Source organism: Plectropomus leopardus, chromosome 1, assembly GCF_008729295.1.
Source record: "Plectropomus leopardus isolate mb chromosome 1, YSFRI_Pleo_2.0, whole genome shotgun sequence".
Lineage (NCBI taxonomy): Eukaryota > Metazoa > Chordata > Actinopteri > Perciformes > Serranidae > Plectropomus > Plectropomus leopardus.
The window spans coordinates 19,077,856-19,099,749 of record NC_056463.1 but is presented as its reverse complement, the minus strand read 5'-3'; the positions used below and the strand labels follow the sequence as shown (position 1 = coordinate 19,099,749).

Below are 21,894 nucleotides of genomic sequence, written 5' to 3'. Positions count from 1 at the left end.
TTGGAAAGATGAAAGTATTTTTCCCCCCTTGTTTCTCTGTTTCATCCTTTATCTGACTTTGTGCTTTTCTTTCTCAGGTTTCAAAAGGAAGGAGTTCAGGGGGAAGCTGGCGATCGCCATCACAGCTAACTTCATCAACAGGAATACCACTGCAGAGGCCAAAGTAGAGGAGATCAGCGGTGTGGCCTTTATCTTCAACCAGAAGTTCTTCCTGGACCTCAAAGAGGAGACAGGTGGGAGAGAAGCGCAGTCAGACTGCCTCACTGCGGTGTTAACTGGCACAAAGATGAATTAGACACTGATGGGTTTGAGACAGTCACTCCACAAGGCTGTCGAGAGAAGTCTGCCTCAGGCTTTCTGCCAGAAAGTCTTCTCTTGGTTAGGTTTAGGAAAAAGATTGTGGTCTGGGTTAAATGAATGAATTTCTTCGCTAAGTACAAATGTCCTCAATAACAATTTGACGACCCACTGGTGCATTAAAAAACTGCCATTCTCAAACCATAAAATGTGTTGCAGGTATTGATCTGGAGAACATTGTGTACTACAAGGACAACACGCATTACTTTGTTATGACTGCCAAGAAACAGAGCCTGCTGGACAAGGGAGTCGTCATAAATGTAAGCAGAACATGTGTTCAGAGATCCATTGTGTATTTTCATTTCACCTTTTTGAAAATGTGTTTTTAACTGCTAATTTAACATGACAACAAGGAATCGAAATCATGAAACACTACAACATAATTCACTCAAATGCAACAGCCCTACAGTAAATATTAACTCTACTTAATTTTGGATGAATGAAAATTTTAAAAATTAAACAAAAATAATAATTATTAATAATAATAATAATGATAATAATAAAAAGCCACTTCAGATTGAAGAATAAGCCATAATGGTTACAGGGTAGGAAAAGGGAGTTTTGTGCGGGTGTGTTGTTTAGCATGAGTTTGTGTATACATAAGGAGAGAGGAAGAGATGGGAAGACAAAGTTGAACGCATGATTCTGTAGTCATACTTTTCATTATCTTATCCATTATGATGTACAGTCAGGCTTTTATTTCATTTCTGTGTGCAGCGTTGCTAATATAAACTTTCTAAGGGAACAGATCATAAAGACAGTAATCTTGGTCTTTTAGAAATGCTAAACTGTAGTCTTACTCTGTGTAAACGTCTACTGACTGTCTTGCTTCTGTTCAACAGGATTATGTAGACACCCAGATGTTGTTGAGCAGTGAAAATGTCAACCAGGAAGCTCTTCTGTGCTACGCCCGTGAGGCTGCTGACTTTGGCACCAACTACCAACTTCCCACGCTGGATTTTGCCATGAACCACAGCGGGCAGCCAGATGTAGCAATGTTTGACTTTACAAGCATGTACGCCTCTGAGAACGCTGCTCTGGTCAGGGAGAGATTTGGACACCAGCTGCTGGTAGCACTGGTTGGCGACAGTCTGCTAGAGGTAAGGAAGGGCAAGATGTGTCGAGTCAAATAGGTTCAGGTGAATGTGGGATGGTAGCAGGGTGTTGAGGAGCCTGAAAAATCAGCTTTTAGACAACTCATCCTCACGTATGCTGACACACAGTTATATTGATGTCTTCATGTTTTCTTTTCACGTGTTTAGCCATTCTGGCCAATGGGGACCGGTTGTGCCAGAGGCTTCCTGGCTGCCTTTGACACGGCCTGGATGGTAAAGAGCTGGGCTCAGGGTCGGACAGCTCTGGAAGTGCTGGCAGAGAGGTACACACACACACACACACACACACACACACACACACACGCAGATATTTATGTGATTCCGTAAGTATTTAGACACTCACAGCATAAATAAGCTCTACGATGTTAAAGTTTTTGTTCTCGCAGTCATGGAAAACCTGAAACATGGAATTTAATGTATTAATTTTAAAATCACATTGTCCAGGCCTGGAAAAGTCATGGAATTACAAAAAGTTATTTAAAGTTTTGGAAAAGTCATGGAATTTTGTTGTCTGTCATGAAATTGTTACAGTAATCTTCCGTGGATAGCCTTCCATGACATGTAACATAACGGAAAATGTATTTTCTGTAGCTGCTGACGTAACTTTGCTCTAATATGCATTGATGTCTGACATTTCGTTTACCATCACGTACGATTGTTAAGTTTTTCCCCAAAGTCCCTCTCTCTTTTCATGTATGCCAGCTAGCTGACATCATGTTTGAATGAAGTTTCAAATCTGATATGTTTGAAAAATGCAAGGCAAGTTAGACAAGAAAACATTTTTTTAAAAAATCCATGAAAATGTGTGTGAACCCTGTAAAGTGAAAAAATAACAATGTATTTTGCACTGTGTTTCTATAGGGAGAGTATTTACAGGCTGCTTCCACAGACAACACCTGAAAACATTGCCAAAAACTTTGACCAGTACACCATAGACCCTGGGACTCGATACCCCAATCTCAACTCCTCCTGTGTCAGGCCACACCAGGTTATACGGAGTACTCACTTTGACGATAAAAGATCCTTACTTTCTGTCCATTCCTGTCATATATACGAAGTTTTCTTCCTGTTTTAGGTGCGTCACTTGTACATCAGTGCAGAGCTGAATCCCTGCTCTCTGGAGCGTGCTGCAACCATACGTCGACCCGTCAATCTCTGCAGACGAGGCAAGTCCAACTGGAATCGACAGATTCTTGTGTTGTTGTCATGAGAGGATCTATACTTCAAAGCAATGATGTGATGCTGACCTAGTTCTTTAGATTATTTTGAGTAGTTATCTCAGTGATTGTTAAGGGTTTCCACTATGTTACTTTGAAAAGATCCTCATATGAACAACACAGAACTTTGAACAGTCAATTATCTCACTCTCAAAGTTACATTTCTTTATGTCCCCGTTTAAAATAACCTGTTTTTTATTCTCCAAGAAATATTTTTTGAAGTGCAAACAGTATGTGGGTAACCTGATAAAATGTATTTGTGGCAAAACATTAACACTAATCCTCATTTATAACATTTAAATATTCTGCATGCAACATGCAGAACATTGATATAGCAGCAAACAAGGATTTACAATGTGAAGATATAGTGGAGTGATGGCGTCCTGAGCAGAGAATGCAGTCATGCTCCCTCTCTGTATGTGTTGTAATCTGAGCTACTATTTTTTTTTTTTTAAGATTATTTTTTGGGCTTTTTACTTTATTAGATAGGACAGTCTAAGCATGAAAGGGGGAGAAAGAGGAGGTGATATGCAGCAAAGTGCCAAGTTTGGAATCGAACCCACGGTCGCTGCGGCGAGGACTTAGCTTCTGTACATGGGGCGCCCACTCTACCAATCAGGCTACTGAGCACCTCAGCTCCTCTGTTCATTGTTGCAGTAAAGTGGTCTGGCTGCAGGTGCATGATAGTGCATATGAAGCCCTATGTGTATATCCCACTGGCTAGCTTACTGCATCAGCTATGCACTGTGCTCACGGCGCAGCCTCACTGTGCACGATAGGACTGGTGACAAAATTCAGTCCCTTTCTTTTTGTATGGGAAGTGACTGATTTTCTGCAGAGAGCATGCAGCTGGGATACCTGCGATGTGGACCAAAGTAGCGGTGTGAGGAGAGGGCATGACGATTTCAGGAATTCAAATGGTGCTCATATTAAGACAGCCCATTAAGCTGCAGCGGTATACTGCTTATTTTCCCATAGTAGGGGGATTGTAGGATGGAAACCCACAAAAACAAGCGACCAGCGGGGCCGGGCAGATGAAAGGTTTTGTGAAATGGCTCTGTACAGTGATGCTGCACCTGGTGGTTACTGCAATCATCAGGACAGCGTCACTGTGGAAGCGTAGCGCCTATATTCTGACTCAGCCACTATCATGTTGAGAACTGTGTGCAAACAACCTGAATCAGACTCTCTGAATGTCATAGAGAGCTCTTTTAATTATAGTGCTGCATAGTTCAAAATGGGATCGTGTTTGCACAGGGAACTAACAGCAAGGAAGCTCTACATGCTGAGCTGATTCAACTGATGTAACTTAAGGCACTCATCAAAGGCAGCAAGGATGTACATGTCCAGACAAAAACAACAAAGATGAGCACATACCTCAGTACCATTTGTGACCTTATTTACTGACACACCATGTGTTGGCCCTCTTCAGCCTAAACTTCCTGAGTCTAACAGGGAGATTTTCTAACACAGCCTATATAAATGCAAGACGTTATTTGCGGAATTGCAATGTTTTATTGACAGATCTTACTTGTTTCTGTTTGTAGAGTCAGAGATCAGACCGGCGAGGCTTCTTACCTGGTGCCAGAAACAGACCGAGGGCTACAGGAATGTGATGATTACAGACTTGACGTCTTCTTGGAGAAGTGGCATCGCCCTCTGCGCCCTCATCCATAGGTTCAAACCTCAGCTGATGTAAGTAACACACATCAGATAATATCAGCCTGCAGCTTTGTATCTTTGCATCTTAAACAGCCTTGTTATGTTATGTCTTTATAGTATTTCATGCACACATGCATTCACTGTAACGAGTGAGGAAATTCATTTGATATGTATGTGTTAAATATGCCTGGTATGAGAGCAGCTCTGTGATCTGTGTGTTCTCCACCTCCTCACAACTTTTAAAACATGCAGCCCTTTTTAGTTTGCATATAGCCGTGAAGAAGACCTCATACATAGCTGTTCTTTACGTAAAGTTAGCTGATACCATAGTGTGCAAACAGAGGGGGTTTTTAGAGTGTACACTGTGTACATTTCACACAGTTTTACCAAGGGCATTTTGTCAGTGAGATAATCAGCTCAATTGAAATAAATCCGTCATCTGTATTAGAGTGGATCCTCAACAAATACGATTATTAAATACTATTTAAGTGTAAACAACAGTCCTTCCTGTCTGTTGATCTAGAGTTGTGAAGAAAAACAACTCATGCGGGACTTTGTGTACTTTAGTATCCACTTAAAGGACAAAATCCTCCTTAAAAAAACAAACTGTACCTTAGTTTCCACTTTTTATGGTTAGACTGCCTTGCACAGCATGGAATTAGCCAATGCAACTGTAGATTAGTACATTTACAAATCTAATTATATCCTCTCACTCTTTAATTACTGCCTTCATACCCTGCCACATGCCACTACGATTTCATGTGGTCCTGTAAGTTTCCAGGAACTACTGGCATTTTTCCCCCTTCCCTCCTCCATATGCATGCCTGTCAGCAGAGCCGACTGCAGAGGGTTGAACAGGTTCGAAGAAAAGGAAGAAAGAGCGAGCCTCTGTACTGACATAATAACACCAAAGTTTGTGTGTGCTGCTGCTAGGTTACTGCCCCCTTCTTTACATTATTTCTCATGGTGTCTGCACACTGTCAGTGTAGGCAGAGACGTTACAGCTGTTGTTTTTTTTCCTCCCATAAGAGGTAATGTGCTGCTATTTTCTCCTGCAATATGAGAAACAAGTTCTTCTGCAGCAGTGAAAAGTGGTTGAATAAGATACGTTCTTGTGTAAAGTCATTCCATTGTGCTGACGATAACTGTTTGCATATCAGTGTGCGTATTATCTTACACTGCTCAGTATCAATCAAGGGACACCAACACGAAATCAAAGTCAGGAAATAATCCTTTTAAGAATCTCTGTAACAAACCCTACTGTCTTTATTCGGGGCATCTTAAATGGTTGGGATACTGGAAAGTCTGCACTTAAGAAACAATGTGGAATGAAAATGTCTGTGTGCATGCGTTGTAGAGAGATCATGGGAAACCAGAAACAGACAGAAGTAAATGGTTTCACAATGAAAACTGAAACCTTACTGTAGGCTGACAGTCACTGTATAATTTTCCCAGCTGCTTTGCCATGACATACATACTCTGAATCTCTTTTTATTACCTTCCTCCTACTCAAGCCACCATTACTGTCTTTTTCCATCAGAGATTTTGACTCGTTAAACGAGGAAGACCACTCAGCAAATCTCCAGCTGGCTTTTGACATCAGTGAGCGTGAATTTGGAATCCGATCATTCACATCTGCGAAGGAGCTGAGTGTCGACCAGGAGCTGGATAAAACCAGGATGATCACCTACCTGTCCAAGTTCTACGAGCTGTTCCGAGGCACACCTCTACCTGCCTCAGGTACTTTGTTCTGCTGTACTGTACTCTACTGTACTCTGCTCTGCTCTACTGTGCTTTACACTATTCTATTCTGCTGCATACCACCCTTCTCTTTCTAATCTACAGTACTCTACTCTACTCTACCCTATTCTACTCCACTCTATTTTACTCTTCTCTACCCTACTCTACTCTACTCCGCTCTGCTCTGCTCTACTCTACTTTACTCTGCTCTACTGTGCTTTACGCTATTCTATTCTGATGTACACCACCATACTCTTTTCTAATCTACATTACTTCACTCTGTTCTACTCTACTCTACTCTACTCTACTCTACCCTGCTTTAGTCAACTCTACATTGCACTACACTTCTCTGCTCTACACTACTCCATTCTACTTTGCTTTACTTTATATTACTCTACTTCACTGTCCTCTACTGTGCTCTACTCTATTTCACTTTACACAACTCTTCTGTACTCTGTTCTACTCTGCATGACTCTACATTAGTCCATTCTACTCTAATGTATTCTTTTTTACTTTGCTTTTCCCTAATTTAAATAATTCTACTCTTCTTAACTCTAACATTACAATTCTTTACTCCACTCTGCTCTACTTTACATTACTATACTTCACTGCACTTCAATGTGATCTACTCTATTCTACTCTGCACTCCCCAATACTCTACCTGACATGACTCGACCTTTTTCTATTGTACTTCACTTTACGCTGCTCTTCTCTATTCGACTTGACTAGCTACAACTCAAATGTACTTTTCTACCCTCAATTCGACTCCTAATCGATTTGATTCTACTTTACTTAATATTCGACTCAGCTCTGCTCGACTGGACTTGAATTTTCTTTCCTCTGCTGTATTCTGTTTCTGTCTTCAATAGACACTGATGATGTCTGCTGTTAATAAACATTTTTTGTCTTCTTCATTGTTTCTGGTCTTCATCTTCTTCGCTGTATTGTATGATTAAAAAATGTACAAACAACCACAAAAAAACATGAATTCCTCTGAGAAAGAATGTATTAAATTTCATTTGGTTTTCTGTAAAAATGTGTGTGTAGTGCCGTCCTGTTAGTCCACTATTGTGGCACGAGAGGAATGTGTACCAGAGCTGCGTAGTCTGAGAGTTTTGACAGCATAAAGACAGCTGCCTGTCTCTACTGTGGAGATATTTAATGCTTACCTATAAAATGTTGTTTTATTTAATGTCAACCATTTACCTTTCTCTGACATGCAGCTGAGTGATTTAATAAGGCTTTATTTATTTTAGTGGAACATTTTTCTACACAAATACAGTCACTTTTTTTTTCCAGACCACTCATATAACTTTACTCATCTGTATGGTCATTAATTATTGATATTATCTGACATTTGTGTCTGTGCACTGTGAAAACTATGAAAACTCTAATGCAGCCATGTGTATTACTTCAGGACCCAGAGGAGTGGATGAAAACAATGAAGATTATCCATCTAAGGACGTCAGAAGTAATAATAATGTGCTCAATCTTGCACTACCCAGAAAACGGGTACCAAAGGTAACTTAAATCTGATATTCTTCTTTTTTTTCCATTTCACGTGGGTTTTATTTTATATACATACAGCATGTCAATTAAATGAGTTATAAATGCCAATATACTGTATTCAACAGCCATATGAGATTTTCTCCAGCCGCGTTTGGCTGGAAACTCCTCTTTTTTTGGCTGTTGGACATTCAGTCTTTTTTTTTGCTCCACTTTCATCCACTTTCAGGATGAAAAGAAGTCAGACGGTACAGATCCCATCTACAAAAGGAGGCGAAAATTCTGTTATTTGGAGGAGGTTCGTTGTTACACTACCTATAATTTCAAATGTAATAACTATATTAAAAAGTCTGTTGACATAGTAGGGTCATGTCTGTCTCTCTGTAGGCCACCAATGTGTCGAGTAATGGCTCAGCAGTGCGAGAGGACCGAGAGCCCAAGGAAAACAAAGTGCGCTCAATGGCTACTCAGTTGCTGGCCAAGTTTGAGAGCACACCGAGCTACACCATGCGGAAAACACAGGTAAGAATCTTACTGTTATTAGACTACGGTTCACACTATCGCACTTTAAGGCTCTAAGTAAGTATATACTGTATTTATGTATTTATCTACAGACAATTGCTTTGTACATCTTTCCTTCCTGCACATAGTTAAAATGGCTGTTTGCCTTCTTTTTCATGGCTCATAAATATGTTTTAAATTTCCCTTTTTGTGAGCTGGAGCTCTGACTGTGGTCTGTGGTTTTAATCTGACAAAACTTTCCTTTTGCTAATGCTATGAAGTCTTCTGTTGTCTGTTGTTTCCAGCATTTGATCTTTTCAGCCTTTTCTGCTCCTGTGCCTTTTAATTAACTGTCTTCCTAACCTTTCTGTAAAATCTCAGTCAGACTGTGAGTCGTCCTTCCCGCTGAAAACTCTTGAACTGGCTGAGAGTGTGCACATTAAATTCAGGCCTCCGGTCCCACCTAGACCTCCTCCTGAGATTCAGGTAGTCTGGAGCCGTCAGACGTCAGTTAAACAGTACCCAAAAGCATTTAAACAGTCTTTACAGTTAGTGACAGTCTGTAAAGCTTCATATTAGTAGAAGGTTATTTGCATGCTAATTCTGTGCTGCTGTCCCAAGACATATGTATGGTAGTCAGTCAAAGCATACACCACCTATGTGTTAAGCTCAAATGATATAAAATACCTAAAATATAAGTTATTATTCTTTTTAGATGTTTTTGGATATTTAAATAGCCACACTGGTGGTTTTACAAACTCCTGGCAGATTTAGACCGTCATTTCACATCAGAAACGGACTGGATGTGACTCCTTCATGTGTCATTACAATTAAACATAAAACTAGAATCTAGGTCAAACTACAACGAATGCCCCAAAGACAAATCACAAATAAGAATACACAGTTATACATCAGTCCTGTAAACAATGAAAACTATGCTGCAAGTCTTTTACATTAATATTTTGATTTCTGACTTCCCTCAGTTTGCAGTTTATGTCACCGCTGCCCCTTTAGAGGTGAAGTCATGCCTTATGTTTAGACAGCAGTTTAGATTTTAATTTTTAAAAACTCAAAATAATTCACATTAAATTTTGAAAAAAGATGACATGAAAGTTTTTAATGGATAAGATTTTACTGGTAACATATTCAAACAATGGTGATGATTCCTTTATGAATTAAAATGGATGAAAAATATGCACTTGCAATTTGTCAGTGGAAATCTTACTGAATCCTAAATTCACAGCTTGAAGTTTAAGTGTGCAGGATTTAGAGGGACAAATTGTCAGAAATTGAATAGAATCTAATAGGTATGTTTTCTTAAGTGTGTAACCACCTGAAAATAAGAATTGTTGTGTTTTTTGTTACCTCAGAATGAGCCGTTTATATTTACATGTCCTGTTAAATCACTATGTTTCCACAGTAGCCCAAAACAGACAAACCGAACTCTGGCTCTAAATAGGGCCATTGACATTTTTGCATCGGCAACCACAGTTAGCAGCCTCTCCGCAACAAGCAGCGTCGGAAAAACACAGATTTTTTTTGCATTTTTTGTATAGACTTAACTATGTCCAGTAATAAGAAACTCATACAAAAAATACTTATATATTTTGCCCATTAATTTTAACAAACCAGACAAAAAACATCTTACTATCAAGAGCTTTACAGTTGCTGAAGTCAGAGTGTATTCATGAGCTAATTAGCTTTTGGAAAATCATACCCCCAAAACAAACAAAAAGCAAACATAAGTGTCAGAAAAAGGATTATGTGAATTTAACAGTTTCTCTCATTTAGCTGTTGGCTGCTGACTTGCTGCTGTCAGATGTCAGACTGGCCCTAGAAGACAGTTTTAAAAACAGCCTTCGTGCAATTGTAATACCATGTGATGATTACATAACTCTGGCAAAACATAAAGCAGACATCATTGTAATGGATTACCTATTCAAGTTGATTTTCATGCCGTGCTGGCGTGACTAACGCCTCGAAAAACTTGCGCTATGCTTTGAAAATGTTTGGCAGTGTTGTAAAGAACTTGTGATTTGAAGTTAATGAGCTGAAACGTATAAAACCACCTGTATGGTTCTTTAAATGATCTGCAGCCTCTTTGTGAATGAAATAGGATAAATAAATTCAAGCTTAACAGTTTGGTTGGTTGATGAGGAGTGAAACCACCGCTCACATGTGCACTACTTTATATTATTCCTTTCAGTTTGAAATGAGCATAAGAAAAGCAGCAGCGCACTTAGTGCCTCCAAAGACTCTGCCCAAACCCCAGCCTCAGTCCCAGCATCCATTTTCTGTAGTGAAGCTCAGACATGTTGATCAAACACACGCTGAGGCGAAGCCCCAACCTCAGCCGGAGAGCGCAGACCCCCCTGCTTCTACTCCTTCCTGCCACTCAGCAATCCATTTCATGCAGAGAGTCCTCCAGCGCCTCAGGGAGGTGGATGAACACGTCTGTGAGGTGATCACTATCTCCTCCTTCATATCTCTAGCTTCTGTTTTCTTCTTTGTCTTCTTTCTCAAACCCTTGTGCATGTTCTGATACCCAAAAAGGCCCCAGAGTGAACGTTGATTATATATTACACCCTGATTATACATTTAGGCTTGTGTAATGTGTAGTCAGTTGGTGAAGTCAGCCCCTAAATTATCCAGCCTGACGAAAATGGCAAGAGCAGGCCTACAGAGCTGGTCATGAGCTGAGACAGGCACACAGACGGATTATTGGTCAGTCTGAGTCCGTGTGGAAAGAGCTGGCCAGAGCTGGGCAGCAGCAAATAAGCTATTTTGATTATTCAGATTTGCCAAAAGCCGACCTGCGGCGGCTCAGATTTACACTGCAAAACTATTCACCTGATCAAGTTATTCAGTGTAGAACTGAGCAAGGTTCCCACGGTCAAACATGAAAGTCATGGAATTTCATGTTCACTTTTTCCAGGCCTGGGAGTCAGGGAATTAGTAAAAATCACTGAAACTTTTGGAAAAGTTATGGACTTTTGTTGTGTTAAATAGAATAGTTGCAGTAATCTTCCATAGATAACCTACCATATTGTCTGTAGCTGTCGGTGTAACGGCGCTCTGGTATTCGTAGGTATGTGACAGTGTTTCTTCATTTTCTCCTAATATTTATCTCTCTCTCCATGTGTGCCAGCTAGCTGAAAATATGTTTGAACAGAGTTTGAATCTGATATGTCTGATAAAACGCCGGGCAAGTAGGTCAAGAGTTTTTGTTTTAGTACCGGTCGTTGAAAAGTCATGTAAAAGTTTTGAAATTTTGTCTTTGAAAGTGTGTGGGAGATGTTTTTAATGTATAAAAATGGTGATTTGCGAGATGTTATAGCATCAAATGCAGTTTCACCTGTTTTGAGAATTTAGGGATATTAGGGATATTTCAGGAAATATAATCGTCGGTAGGGTTAGGTTAAAAGAGGCGGATATCTGTGTGTGTACATAAAACTACTTTGAACATAGCATTCTTTTAAAATAATCTTATATTTAATGATAATCCTTTTAATTATTGTACTTTGACTCCCTTAAGCATTAGAGGTTAAGCCTACATAATAGTGAGTTATTAACATAGACTTTTTTGGGTTTTTTTTTTTTGGTCAAACCGACATTCTTGTCTCTGATTTCTGTGCCAGGTCTTTGTGTCTGTCTCAGCCTTCTGCTCTTGTACAGTATGAGTAACCACATCAAGTGGGGTGTGAAATTAATGTAATAAGGCAGCCTTCGTTCCACACAGCGGCGTTATTGTCCTCCTCACGACAATACACACTTTGCTGTCAAATCCTGCTTCTTATTGGGAAAGTAGAACAGAGAGGCCTTTCATCATTTAACCGTGTAGTGCTTATTAAATGGTTATTAGTCTACCTCATTATGTCCACACGCAGAAAGCTCCACATTTGTTGGTGGGAGAATGTGTCTCAAAGTGCTGAGGAGGCCAGACTGACAGCTTTTCCTTTGTTCCTGTGCTCTGTGTCACCACACAGAAAAAAGCTCAGACCCAACAGGCTAGAGAGTTTCAAGCAAAGAGTATAAAGGAAAAGGCTGTTCACCTGAGTGGGTTGTTCTCAGCAGACAGCTCTGCTGCACTAAAGGTTGGTCTCAAGCTCGGTGTGTGACGTCTACCTTCCCTTCACAATGTGTTTATTTGCATGTGAAAACACGTCATGTTTGGGATTACAATTGCTGCATGCAGCCAGTTTTCTCTTGCATCTCCTGTTTGGTACACCATAGATTACTTTTTACACTTAGAATTTCCTGCACCTATGTATATCTGTCATTACATTTCAATGCCTTTTTTCATTGGACGTGAAAGCGGATATAATATTATTTTTAGAATGCATTGTGAAAACAATGTGGTGATATGAAAGGGGTAGCTCATAATGATAAACCTACACAGCATTATCACCTGAATCTGCAGCTCCCCTCGTTTTCACTGAGCATTTTAGGGAGTTTCAGCTCATTGTTTGGCCGTCTGGACCACAACTTCACTGGAATGGTTCGCTCTCAACCCACTTATAGCATCACTTAAAGTCTAGCCGCAACAGGCAGCTATTTTCAGTTAAAAAGCTGTAAAAAATCCACTGTGTACTACCTGCTCAGCACCAAACAGCAGACAAACAAAGTCATCAACTTGCTGGTGAACATAGTGGAGCATTTAGCATCTTAAGAGACAGATATTTCCCTCAGGAGTGGGTAGAGACCAAAAACCAAAGACTATGAAATAATCTACATCATGTAGCACATGTGATATTTATGGTTTGTGGACTCCTGATTTAAAGCCTTGAGTTTGATATTTTGGCTAACACCACCTTGGATTTTTGGAGCCTGAAGTGACCATATATTGATGAGATATATATGGATCTGACTGGTGACGCCTTGCAGACAGCCAGTCAGTCAAAGTGGCCCGCCCTTAATTCTGCAGAACTTTAAACCTTTATAACATATGGATGGATGAGGTATATAAGAATTCGGCCCCCTACAATTGTCATCAATGTTGAAATTGGTTATAGAGACCAGAATCGTATTTAGTACCAAGCTGTAAACACGTTAATTTCTTCTGTAAAGTTGGGCATTTTAACATGGGTTTCTGTGGGGATCAACTTGCTATTTGAGCCAGCCTCAAGTGGCCCTCCAAGGAACTGCAGTGTTTGGCACGTGCATATTGGCTTCTTTCATTTATTTTTTAGCCCTGGAGGTTGCCATTTGCCAAATACTGAGCTAAAAGAGAGTGAATATTGGACTTGAGTTCATCGGGTGACCAGAAACACAACCCCAACTGAATAATGTTTCTCCAGAACTGCTGATGTATAAATAAGCAGCTGTTTGTGAACATGTTTTGCATATCGGCTGCTGTAACACCTGTCAGTCAGTATAACAGAATGAAATTTACCAGCATTAGGTGTACCTCATGAAAAAAAGAGTTCATGTTTGTGATATTGTGTTTGTTACAGTAGTGAAGGCTGGATATACTGTATCATATTCATCCCAAAGGCAGCTCACAGAGGGCCTGTTCTAAAAAAGCTTAAAAGAAAAAGCATCATAGCCTAAGATTTACATTGTTGTCATGTATCTGCTTAATTAAAATAGACAGATTTATGCTAAAGGACTGCTGCTTTGCATGAAAGCTCTGCTTTTAACTGCTGTTTCTGCCCCTTGTGCTTTTAATTAGCAGCAATCCTCACAGACGAGAAGTGTGTTTTTTTGTGGTGGCACTTTGTGGGTTTCTCTGCCCCACCCATCCCAAACAGCCTGCTCCAACTTAACAGCCAGATGTTATAGTAGGCCTTACACATGTTTAATACAAAGGAACAACTCCTGGTACACAATGTTTGAATCACATTTGATTCCTAGAGGGCAAATGGGGATACTGTTTAGACATGGTAAACTTTCTGTTTATCCATATAACCTTGTGATTATCTCCACTCTAAAATGATTCAGCTTGTTTTCCTTAATTGTCTTTTCCTCTTGGGTGAATGTTAGTGAACAGTTGCAAATGAGGCTGTAGGCTTTAAGGTGACACAGAGTGCCATACAGTTCTCACCGCAACTTTCCCTCACAATATCCCAAAGATGATATTTGAGCAATCGGACATTCAGGATGTGACATTGACAAGGAAAGCATTCATTAAAATGATTGTGTGTTCCTCATCTTACACTCCGCTTCACTCTTCCTGCATGTAATACTACCCGTGTTTTTATTGAGCATGCCAACACCTCAGAGAGTAACTAACTCAACACAGTTTAAATTTCTAGCAAAACGTTATGTGACCTGACAAAATAACACAAAAGTTTATTCTTGATCTAGAAAACCAAAATCTTAACTTAAGCTCTACTTTCTAGCTTTAAAAAACTAGCAAGTAGACTTTAAATTGAAACTCAACTTGAGTAAAATTAAACAATAGTGGTGAGATAAAACTAGATTCAAAATATCAAATATTCACAGAGGCATTCTTATGAATGAATATTTTGAGGAATTGTTTTTGTTCATTAAATGGTTAAAAATAGTTTGCATTTTGTAAAACGTTAAAAGCCAGCAATAGGTGTTAAATTCGTGAATGTGTCTGATAACTGTTTCAGTGATATTACGTTAATGTTGAAAGCATTTAAAGGTGAAGTATTTAGGATTTAGGGGGATATATGTGCAGAAATGGAATATAATATATTGAGTATAATCACCTCGAAATAAGTAAGAATTGTGGTTTTGTTACTTTAGAATGAGCCGTTTATATCTGCATCGGTAGCAGGTCCTCGTCCATGGAGTCCACCGTGTTTGTACAGTGGCCCAGAACGGACGAATCAAACACAAGGTCTAGATAGGGTCAGTCGCATTTTTGTGTCAGTAACAGTAGTTAGCCCCTCTGTGACGAGAGAGACGACAGATTTGTTTTTGGGAGGTAGAGACCTGCAGATAATTTAGCTCATGGAAAAAACCTACTAAACAATCAACACCTAAAAAAATCTAATCAGGAGACGTTTTTGCTGGTTGTAGTCTGCATCCTCACAGGTAGATGTCACTGAATCCCACTAAATGTGCTACTTTAAATATAGAAGTAGTATGTAGATATACTGCTAGTTGTAAAAATAATAAGTATTGGGAAATAATAATTGAATAGAAAGAGATTAGTGATGTTTAAAAATTGGTCATGGCAGGGTGTGTGACATTAGGAGCCTTCCTCACTTTTTTTCATCATAATTCTGCCCGTATTCTGTTTCAGGGCGGCTCAGTAAGAAGGGCGTTCCTACCATCAGGTGACAAGTGTCATTCATGCGAGAGGCGTGTTTATATGGTGGAGAGGGTCTGTGCAGAGGGTCTGTTCTTCCACAGGGAATGTTTTCGCTGTTCAACTTGCAACTCCGCCCTGCGACAAGGAGCACATGCCTTCGACTCTGAACGTGGTATGTGTCATTGAATATCAGCTCTCGTCTGTATTGGATTTTCTTTTTTTTTTTTTCAAACAGAGCAGATTCCAGTATTTAATTTGCTTCTTTGTTCTGACGTGTGTGGTCATCTTGCAGGGAAATTGTACTGCAAACTTCATTTTGATCAACGCAACAATGGGACAAACCTACGGAGGAATTTATCTCTACGCTCAGTGAGTAATTTGCATGTCAAACAGTATCCATCTTATTCTGACAATAATTACTGTAGGATCTCTAACTCTTTCCTCTCTCTTAGAACCGTTATGGAGCTGAAGTTCAGGAGCAATGTGCTAGTGATGGACAGAGCTCCGAGTCCAGCAGCACGGAAGACCTGCAGAGTCATTCCTCAGCAGGTACCTTCAGCTCGTTCATGAGGAAACACCTGAGCTGGCCCCTTAGTGTGACTCGTGCTGTGTGTAACGCCCCCTGGTATCTGTCCCACCATGTGCGTAGTACAGCACAGGCCCTCGCCGGCCACCTGAGGGACAATGCCCAGGATTATGCATTCCTGTATGAGCTACTGAGCATGAGCTTGCCCCTGCTGCTTGTTTTGCAAGAGGTGCTGGTGCAGATGTACACAGAGGCTGTGCCTGATGGGCCCAGCTCTCTGCAGCCTCTGCTGCTGTGGCTGCAGGAGCAAATAGGACACAGGCTCATCTAAACACTCAGCAGACCCCAGCTGTTAATATTTGAACATGACTCCAAATGCCATTAAATGTGGCTGAGGCGCACATTAGCAGGACTGTTCTCATCATAATATCATTTGTAGCTGTGCACAAGCACCTTTGTACTGTTTACTTGCCTTTTACGATGATACTGCTGTCAGTGTCGTGGATATACATGTGCATCAGCCAAAGAAGAGACACTGTAGGTTGCGCACGCAACTTTTTTCAATTTACTACAGGGGAGTAATGAAAGCTACACCAAATATTTTTGCAGTGGGTTTGATTATTTGTAGGGTTAGTTAATAAGTTAAATAGATTTTAAATAATTGAATGCAGATAAAACAGGCCACAGTCAGTGCATTAAAGGCTTGAGACTGCTGAAATCATCGTTGCTGTAGAACTCAACCTTTTACAAACTGTCTTGAAAATAGATCCTGTAGTTAAAATTTCTTAACTCAGGTTATGACTGACTAACTTGATGCACTTTATTTTTGGGAACTGCCTCGTCGACGCAGCAGTAAACTGTCACACTATAAAAGACTTTTCTCGCGTTAACGCTGAACACAGACAGGTTTTCTTTGACTATGCTGTGCTCCTGCCATATGTTTTTTTCTTCTTATATATATTTATATGCAAGTATGTGTGTTTTACACACATAAACAATTTGCTTATTATCTTTTTATACCATTTAGTTTACTTTCACAAGCAGTTTTTATTGGTATAAATAACGCCAAAGAATCTCTCTGGTCTGGTGAGTTTTCCTCTCAGTATTTAGTTCTACTTTGCTGCCATCTACTGTTGACTCTCAGAAAAACCAGGAAGGCAAAATGAGACGCACCACCCCTTCAGTTTTTAACCTCCTCCTGAGTAACATTACATATAATTATGTTTTAAATATTAGACTGATGGACTATTTTCTGATTTACTGTAGACAATAGAAGCTGGTGAGCATGCTGTGATGTGTTTGAATGTGCTCGCCACTCTTGCTGTAATTTTTAAGCATGTTGTTGGAAGATCAGCTGCAGGCCTCTTTGACTGGAAGCCACATAGTTGCCTTCTATTCAGATACACGATCTAATGATGCTCATGAAGAACTTTAGAGACTTTCAGAGTGTTTTTCTTTATTACATATTTGTGCAAAGACTTTAGGCATTATTTTGTGTAGGTGTTTACAGCATGATGTGCTGGACATGCAAGATGGTGTTTGTTTTGTTGTCAGATAACTAATTTTTCATGTTGAATTACTGAATCTGCTGCATGTCGTATGAGCTGGTTTACAGTGTGTTAAAATGCCAAAGACCTGTACTCATACACACTGACTGGACTTGTGTAACATTAATTTCTTACATCTGTGTGACAAGTGACGATCATGGACACTGTAACATGTGTAATGGTGCCAACATCATCTTCATTATGAATGTCAGTATTTTGCTTTGTTTTCATAAACATTTTCTACTTTTGCGCTCACAGCTGTTATTTGTGTCTGTATGCTCTCTGTGTTTTAGATCATTTTTCTCTTTTCCTCTCGCTCAGCTGAAGCCTTTTATGAAGTGTGTGAGCCAGCTGGATGGTTTTAAAGGTGATCACCTGCATGGTCACGTGGTCATGTGTCATAACTGCGATGTGGCTGTAGATACTTATGATAAATAACTGACCCAAAGTGTCTGAAATGACTTAACATCGCTGAATTGATTAAAAATGTTTGAAGTGACACTAAACTATGGAATGAACTGGTACTAACTACGCCTGGTTAAAGAGCTATTTTGTTAGTTATTTAGTGAATGGAATGAAATTGCAGTTCAGCTTCATTGTTATGAAAGTATCAATATGAAAGGAAGGTAAAATGTTTTATTCCAGACTCTTTTGCGCTTTCACAATTTTCTTCTCAACTTTTCAAATCAAATTCAGCATGAAATACCAATTGACTGACTTGTTCTATACGTATGAACCAACACAGGTACATTCAGTAGATGTTTTGCAGCTGACCTTCCTCAGCAGATGGAGCTGCACACTGACATGGTTTTGTAGACGTTCAAATTTTCATTTCTCAGAGACCTTCCAATAAGCACTTAAAGAAACTATGATTTCAAGTTCAATAATACACTTTGAGGCTTAAAGCCACCATGAATGAGGGGTCCTTAAAGTGCTGCAACTGGGGAGATTTTGTCAGCTTCTGTTTCCAGCGTCAATATTCAGCTGTCAGATTCAACAGTTTACCAATATAATGTTGAATGATGATGTAATGATGTCAAAAGAGCCAAAGATGAGTTTTAAAAGAGGGCTCAACTGATTTCACACATTAAAGTCTATTTACAGGTCTTGAGAAGAACTTACTTTGTCTACTACTTTATATGTGAAGCTAGTTGCATTAAACCTTTAGACTATGCTCAAAATGCAGCTCTTAGTGCGGAGGTGTGACACCGGGTCTGTGAAAAAAAGTGAACTTATCAGACCTCTGTAGTTTGCACTCATCTGAGGCTGCTGAGGCTACTGGCCTAGCCACTTTAAGTATTTCACAAACCTAAATCTCCAAACTGTCGGCGGTCAAGATGTATTGTGGGTAATATAGGCATCAGGTTTTGGCCAAGGAAGGAGAACGTGTGGAATAAAAAAAGACTGTATCTCTGGTTCTGCTGCTTCGATGCTGATCCCTTCTCTTCATCGTGACTCCGTCAGCGTTGTAGGAGTATCAGGCTGACTCGGTGGCGTTCTCTTCTAAGACCCTGAACATTAAATAAAAACAAACTAATGTTGTTGGCTGTGCTGTCAATCTCACCTTGTAACAGAGAAAAAGAGAGCATTGGTCTCTTTCACAACAGCCCGGATGAATAAAGGTTAAGAATTCTTTTATTTGTGCAGTCACATTTTCAGGATGATCTGACAATAACAGCAACGGACCACTTAATGTTTCCATACAGAGGATGATTATGGCACCATTTAGAGAGACGTTCTCTTTCAGTATGTGCATTGGCCTCTATAACTTTATTATTTCTCTGCACAACAGAATGATAAATACCTGGTTTCTACAACACATTAGTGGCATTTTTCTTTCTTCTCTTAAGAAACTTAAATGGAAAAGTATCTGCGTGTTGTAAGAAACTGTTCAGGGATGCACTTAGAGGACTGAACTTCCATTGACTTGAGACATTTGCTGTGATACATGACTCTTAAAAAGTCCTTGACTCCACAAAACCAGCTTATATTCTGTTGAAACTTCTGCACTCTCTTTGCTTTGAGAGTAAATATTGAAGGTTAATTACACTTTTGAAAAGACGATGTCCACCATTTAATATTTCTATTGTGACTTCTGCTCCCTCTATTGTTACTGTAAATAATGATAATAATAAAAGGTGTAGAGATATGTAAACACCAAATCCATCACAGTGGATGACTGTGCCAGTGAACTGTAATAAATACAGAAGTTATTCCATTCATCTCCTCAATGTTGTTCAAGTCAAAGGTGAAGACACCTGGGTGCATATTTTCAATCATTTTTGCCTGTAATGTTTAGCGGAAAGCAAAATGTAAACCAGAAGCTCCTGTTTATTCACCAAAATGCTCATTTAGCTCTACTCTTTGACACTCTACAGCAAACTGACACATACCTTCACTAATGAATGATCTCCTCTACGCTGTGTTGTTCCTTTGTCAGCTCGACACTTACAGATATACCGATACATCTCTTTTGTTCCTCTGCTCTTCTTGTCCCTCAATTTGCAACATAAAATCTAACTCTTTTGGCAATACTTAAGAGGTTTTTAGCCTTTGAACGCTTGTTGTATGATCACAAAATGTGAATGTTACAATATGTCCTTGTATACTCTACATTTGAAAATCTCGAAGCAAATGTTGAGGCCAAAACATCATTTTATATAGTTAGGAGACTGGCTCCACAAAAAGATATTTGTCTATTTATCCAATTAAATCTAAAGACCAATCTGTTTTTAATGATGATTTTAGAATCATCTGCCTGAATAAGTTTCTCTTCTTATATGCTCTTAACATTTTCATGAATTCACAATACTTTTAGTATTAAATGTTACATCTTAGACATCCTGAACAATTCAAAGATATGCATAAAATGATCTGAATGAGCTTGGAAAATAACTTCTTATATATGATATGTCTTCCTCAATATGTAATATAAGATACTTATACTATGAATTGATGCAGAATATGCACAAATTGCTGCATAAAGAGTGAAGCAGGTAATTATGGGCTCAAAATCTGTCTTTTAATTTTTGTCTTTTAAATTCAGCTTGTACTTTATCTTTTTACTTATCTTCTATTCTGCCCGTCTTCTTCTTCTTCTTCTACTTTTTCTTCTAAATATTATTATCAGTGTTCTGTGTCCTCTGCCTTTTTTGTTACTGTATATTTCAATTACATTTGTGCCTCGAATCTCCTATTTAATTCTGCTTTAACTCTTGTCTGACCTTTGTTTGGCATTATTGACTAACTTCGATTGTTTTATTAACTCTGGGGTTTATTGTAAACTGTGTTTTTTAAGGTGCTATATAAATAAAGTTATTATCATTATTATTATTAATTATTTTTGGCGAAGGACGCCCCCAATTTCATATGTTTCCCCCTTTAATGTTTAAACAAAAGCTGTGCTCTTGGTCAGGAGTGTGCATGTCTGCAGTGATGCACAGATTTACAGTGTTTATTTCTTGTTTTTCATTCAGAATCTGCCGTAAAGTGAGCTGTTACTTCACCCACAGAGGACTGAGAGTTAAGATTAATTTTTGATGAAGCTGGTGTATAAAATTGTTAATAATTAATGTTGACTCCTTGAAAGTGTGTTAGAAATGTTGTGTGTGTGTGTGTGTGTGTGTGTGTTTGAGCTGGATTGCCTTTTTCTTGTATGTATTGTTATGTATGTATGTATGTATGTGTTGTTAACTGATGTCTGACTTTGTTTGGAAATTACAAAATACTTTAATATATTGAATGATTTTAAGATGGGTCAGATTTATTTCCTATAATCTTCTATGCCATTCTACAAAAAAGTAACTCAGAGCTGACATCTGTTACTGAACACAGTTTGCCTGTTTATCAGACTGGTTTCTGTTTCTTCAAATTTTTTTTTTTTAAATTTTTTTTGGCAGTTTAATCTTTAACAGAAAAGATTGCACAGAAAAGTCTTTCTGGCCGAGCTTGACCAACACAACTAAAAACTTGCCTCTTAATTCACAAAATAAAATAATTAAAAAATGAATAAATATATCAAGGCCACTGTACTTTGGTAAGGTACCTGACTAAAGAAGAGGTTCACAGTTACATCCACAGAGAGTACACTAGACTTCAACAGACCTGCAGGTAGCCGTGCAGAACCTTTGATGGTTTCTGTCCCAAGATTCATGAAGGCACAACTTAACTCATGAATGCCCTCACATCTCTTTCAGTGAGCAGATATTGACCTCCAATCTTTAAAGCAGCAATAATCAAAACGTCATGATAACAAACGACATCAAACGACAATGAAAAAAAAATAAGCAAGTCTTCACTGAATGAGCCTGCAGAGAATTATCACCTGGATCAGAATAGTTCTGCTGCCCATAAGAGGCCAAAAATTCAACAATTGCAGGTTGTAAGTATTGTCAGTCCACAGAAGAAGGATTGAAAGGGTTGCACATGATTATTTGATTAAATAAAAATTACTGCAGTACAATAAAACTGGTGGTTCTATGTTAAGAATTCGGAAAAT

General features: G+C 39.0%; 1 protein-coding gene across 6 annotated transcripts in view; it reads left to right on the top strand.

Annotated features, from left to right (window-relative positions):
• The window catches only part of mical2a (microtubule associated monooxygenase, calponin and LIM domain containing 2a), a 41,873-nt gene extending 20,837 nt beyond the window's left edge, over nt 1–21,036 (top strand). Inside the window, exons 6-24 of one of the 6 annotated variants that reach the window (XM_042488420.1) lie at nt 78–233; nt 517–617; nt 1,200–1,457; nt 1,620–1,735; nt 2,334–2,460; nt 2,548–2,638; nt 4,237–4,384; nt 5,892–6,091; nt 7,509–7,612; nt 7,827–7,895; nt 7,985–8,119; nt 8,480–8,584; nt 10,305–10,559; nt 12,085–12,192; nt 15,315–15,495; nt 15,616–15,692; nt 15,776–15,872; nt 17,718–17,763; nt 20,873–21,036. In XM_042488420.1, coding sequence (XP_042344354.1) covers nt 78–233; nt 517–617; nt 1,200–1,457; nt 1,620–1,735; nt 2,334–2,460; nt 2,548–2,638; nt 4,237–4,384; nt 5,892–6,091; nt 7,509–7,612; nt 7,827–7,895; nt 7,985–8,119; nt 8,480–8,584; nt 10,305–10,559; nt 12,085–12,192; nt 15,315–15,495; nt 15,616–15,692; nt 15,776–15,872; nt 17,718–17,761 — 2,372 coding nt within the window. In that variant the 3' untranslated portion in view covers nt 17,762–17,763; nt 20,873–21,036. Of the gene's footprint in view, nt 1–77; nt 234–516; nt 618–1,199; nt 1,458–1,619; nt 1,736–2,333; nt 2,461–2,547; nt 2,639–4,236; nt 4,385–5,891; nt 6,092–7,508; nt 7,613–7,826; nt 7,896–7,984; nt 8,120–8,479; nt 8,585–10,304; nt 10,560–12,084; nt 12,193–15,314; nt 15,496–15,615; nt 15,693–15,775; nt 17,654–17,689; nt 20,724–20,872 lie in introns of those variants that run through there. The other 5 variants (XM_042488344.1, XM_042488498.1, XM_042488188.1 and 2 more) reach the window with 5 other exon arrangements.
• Nucleotides 21,037–21,894: the final 858 nt, after the last annotated feature.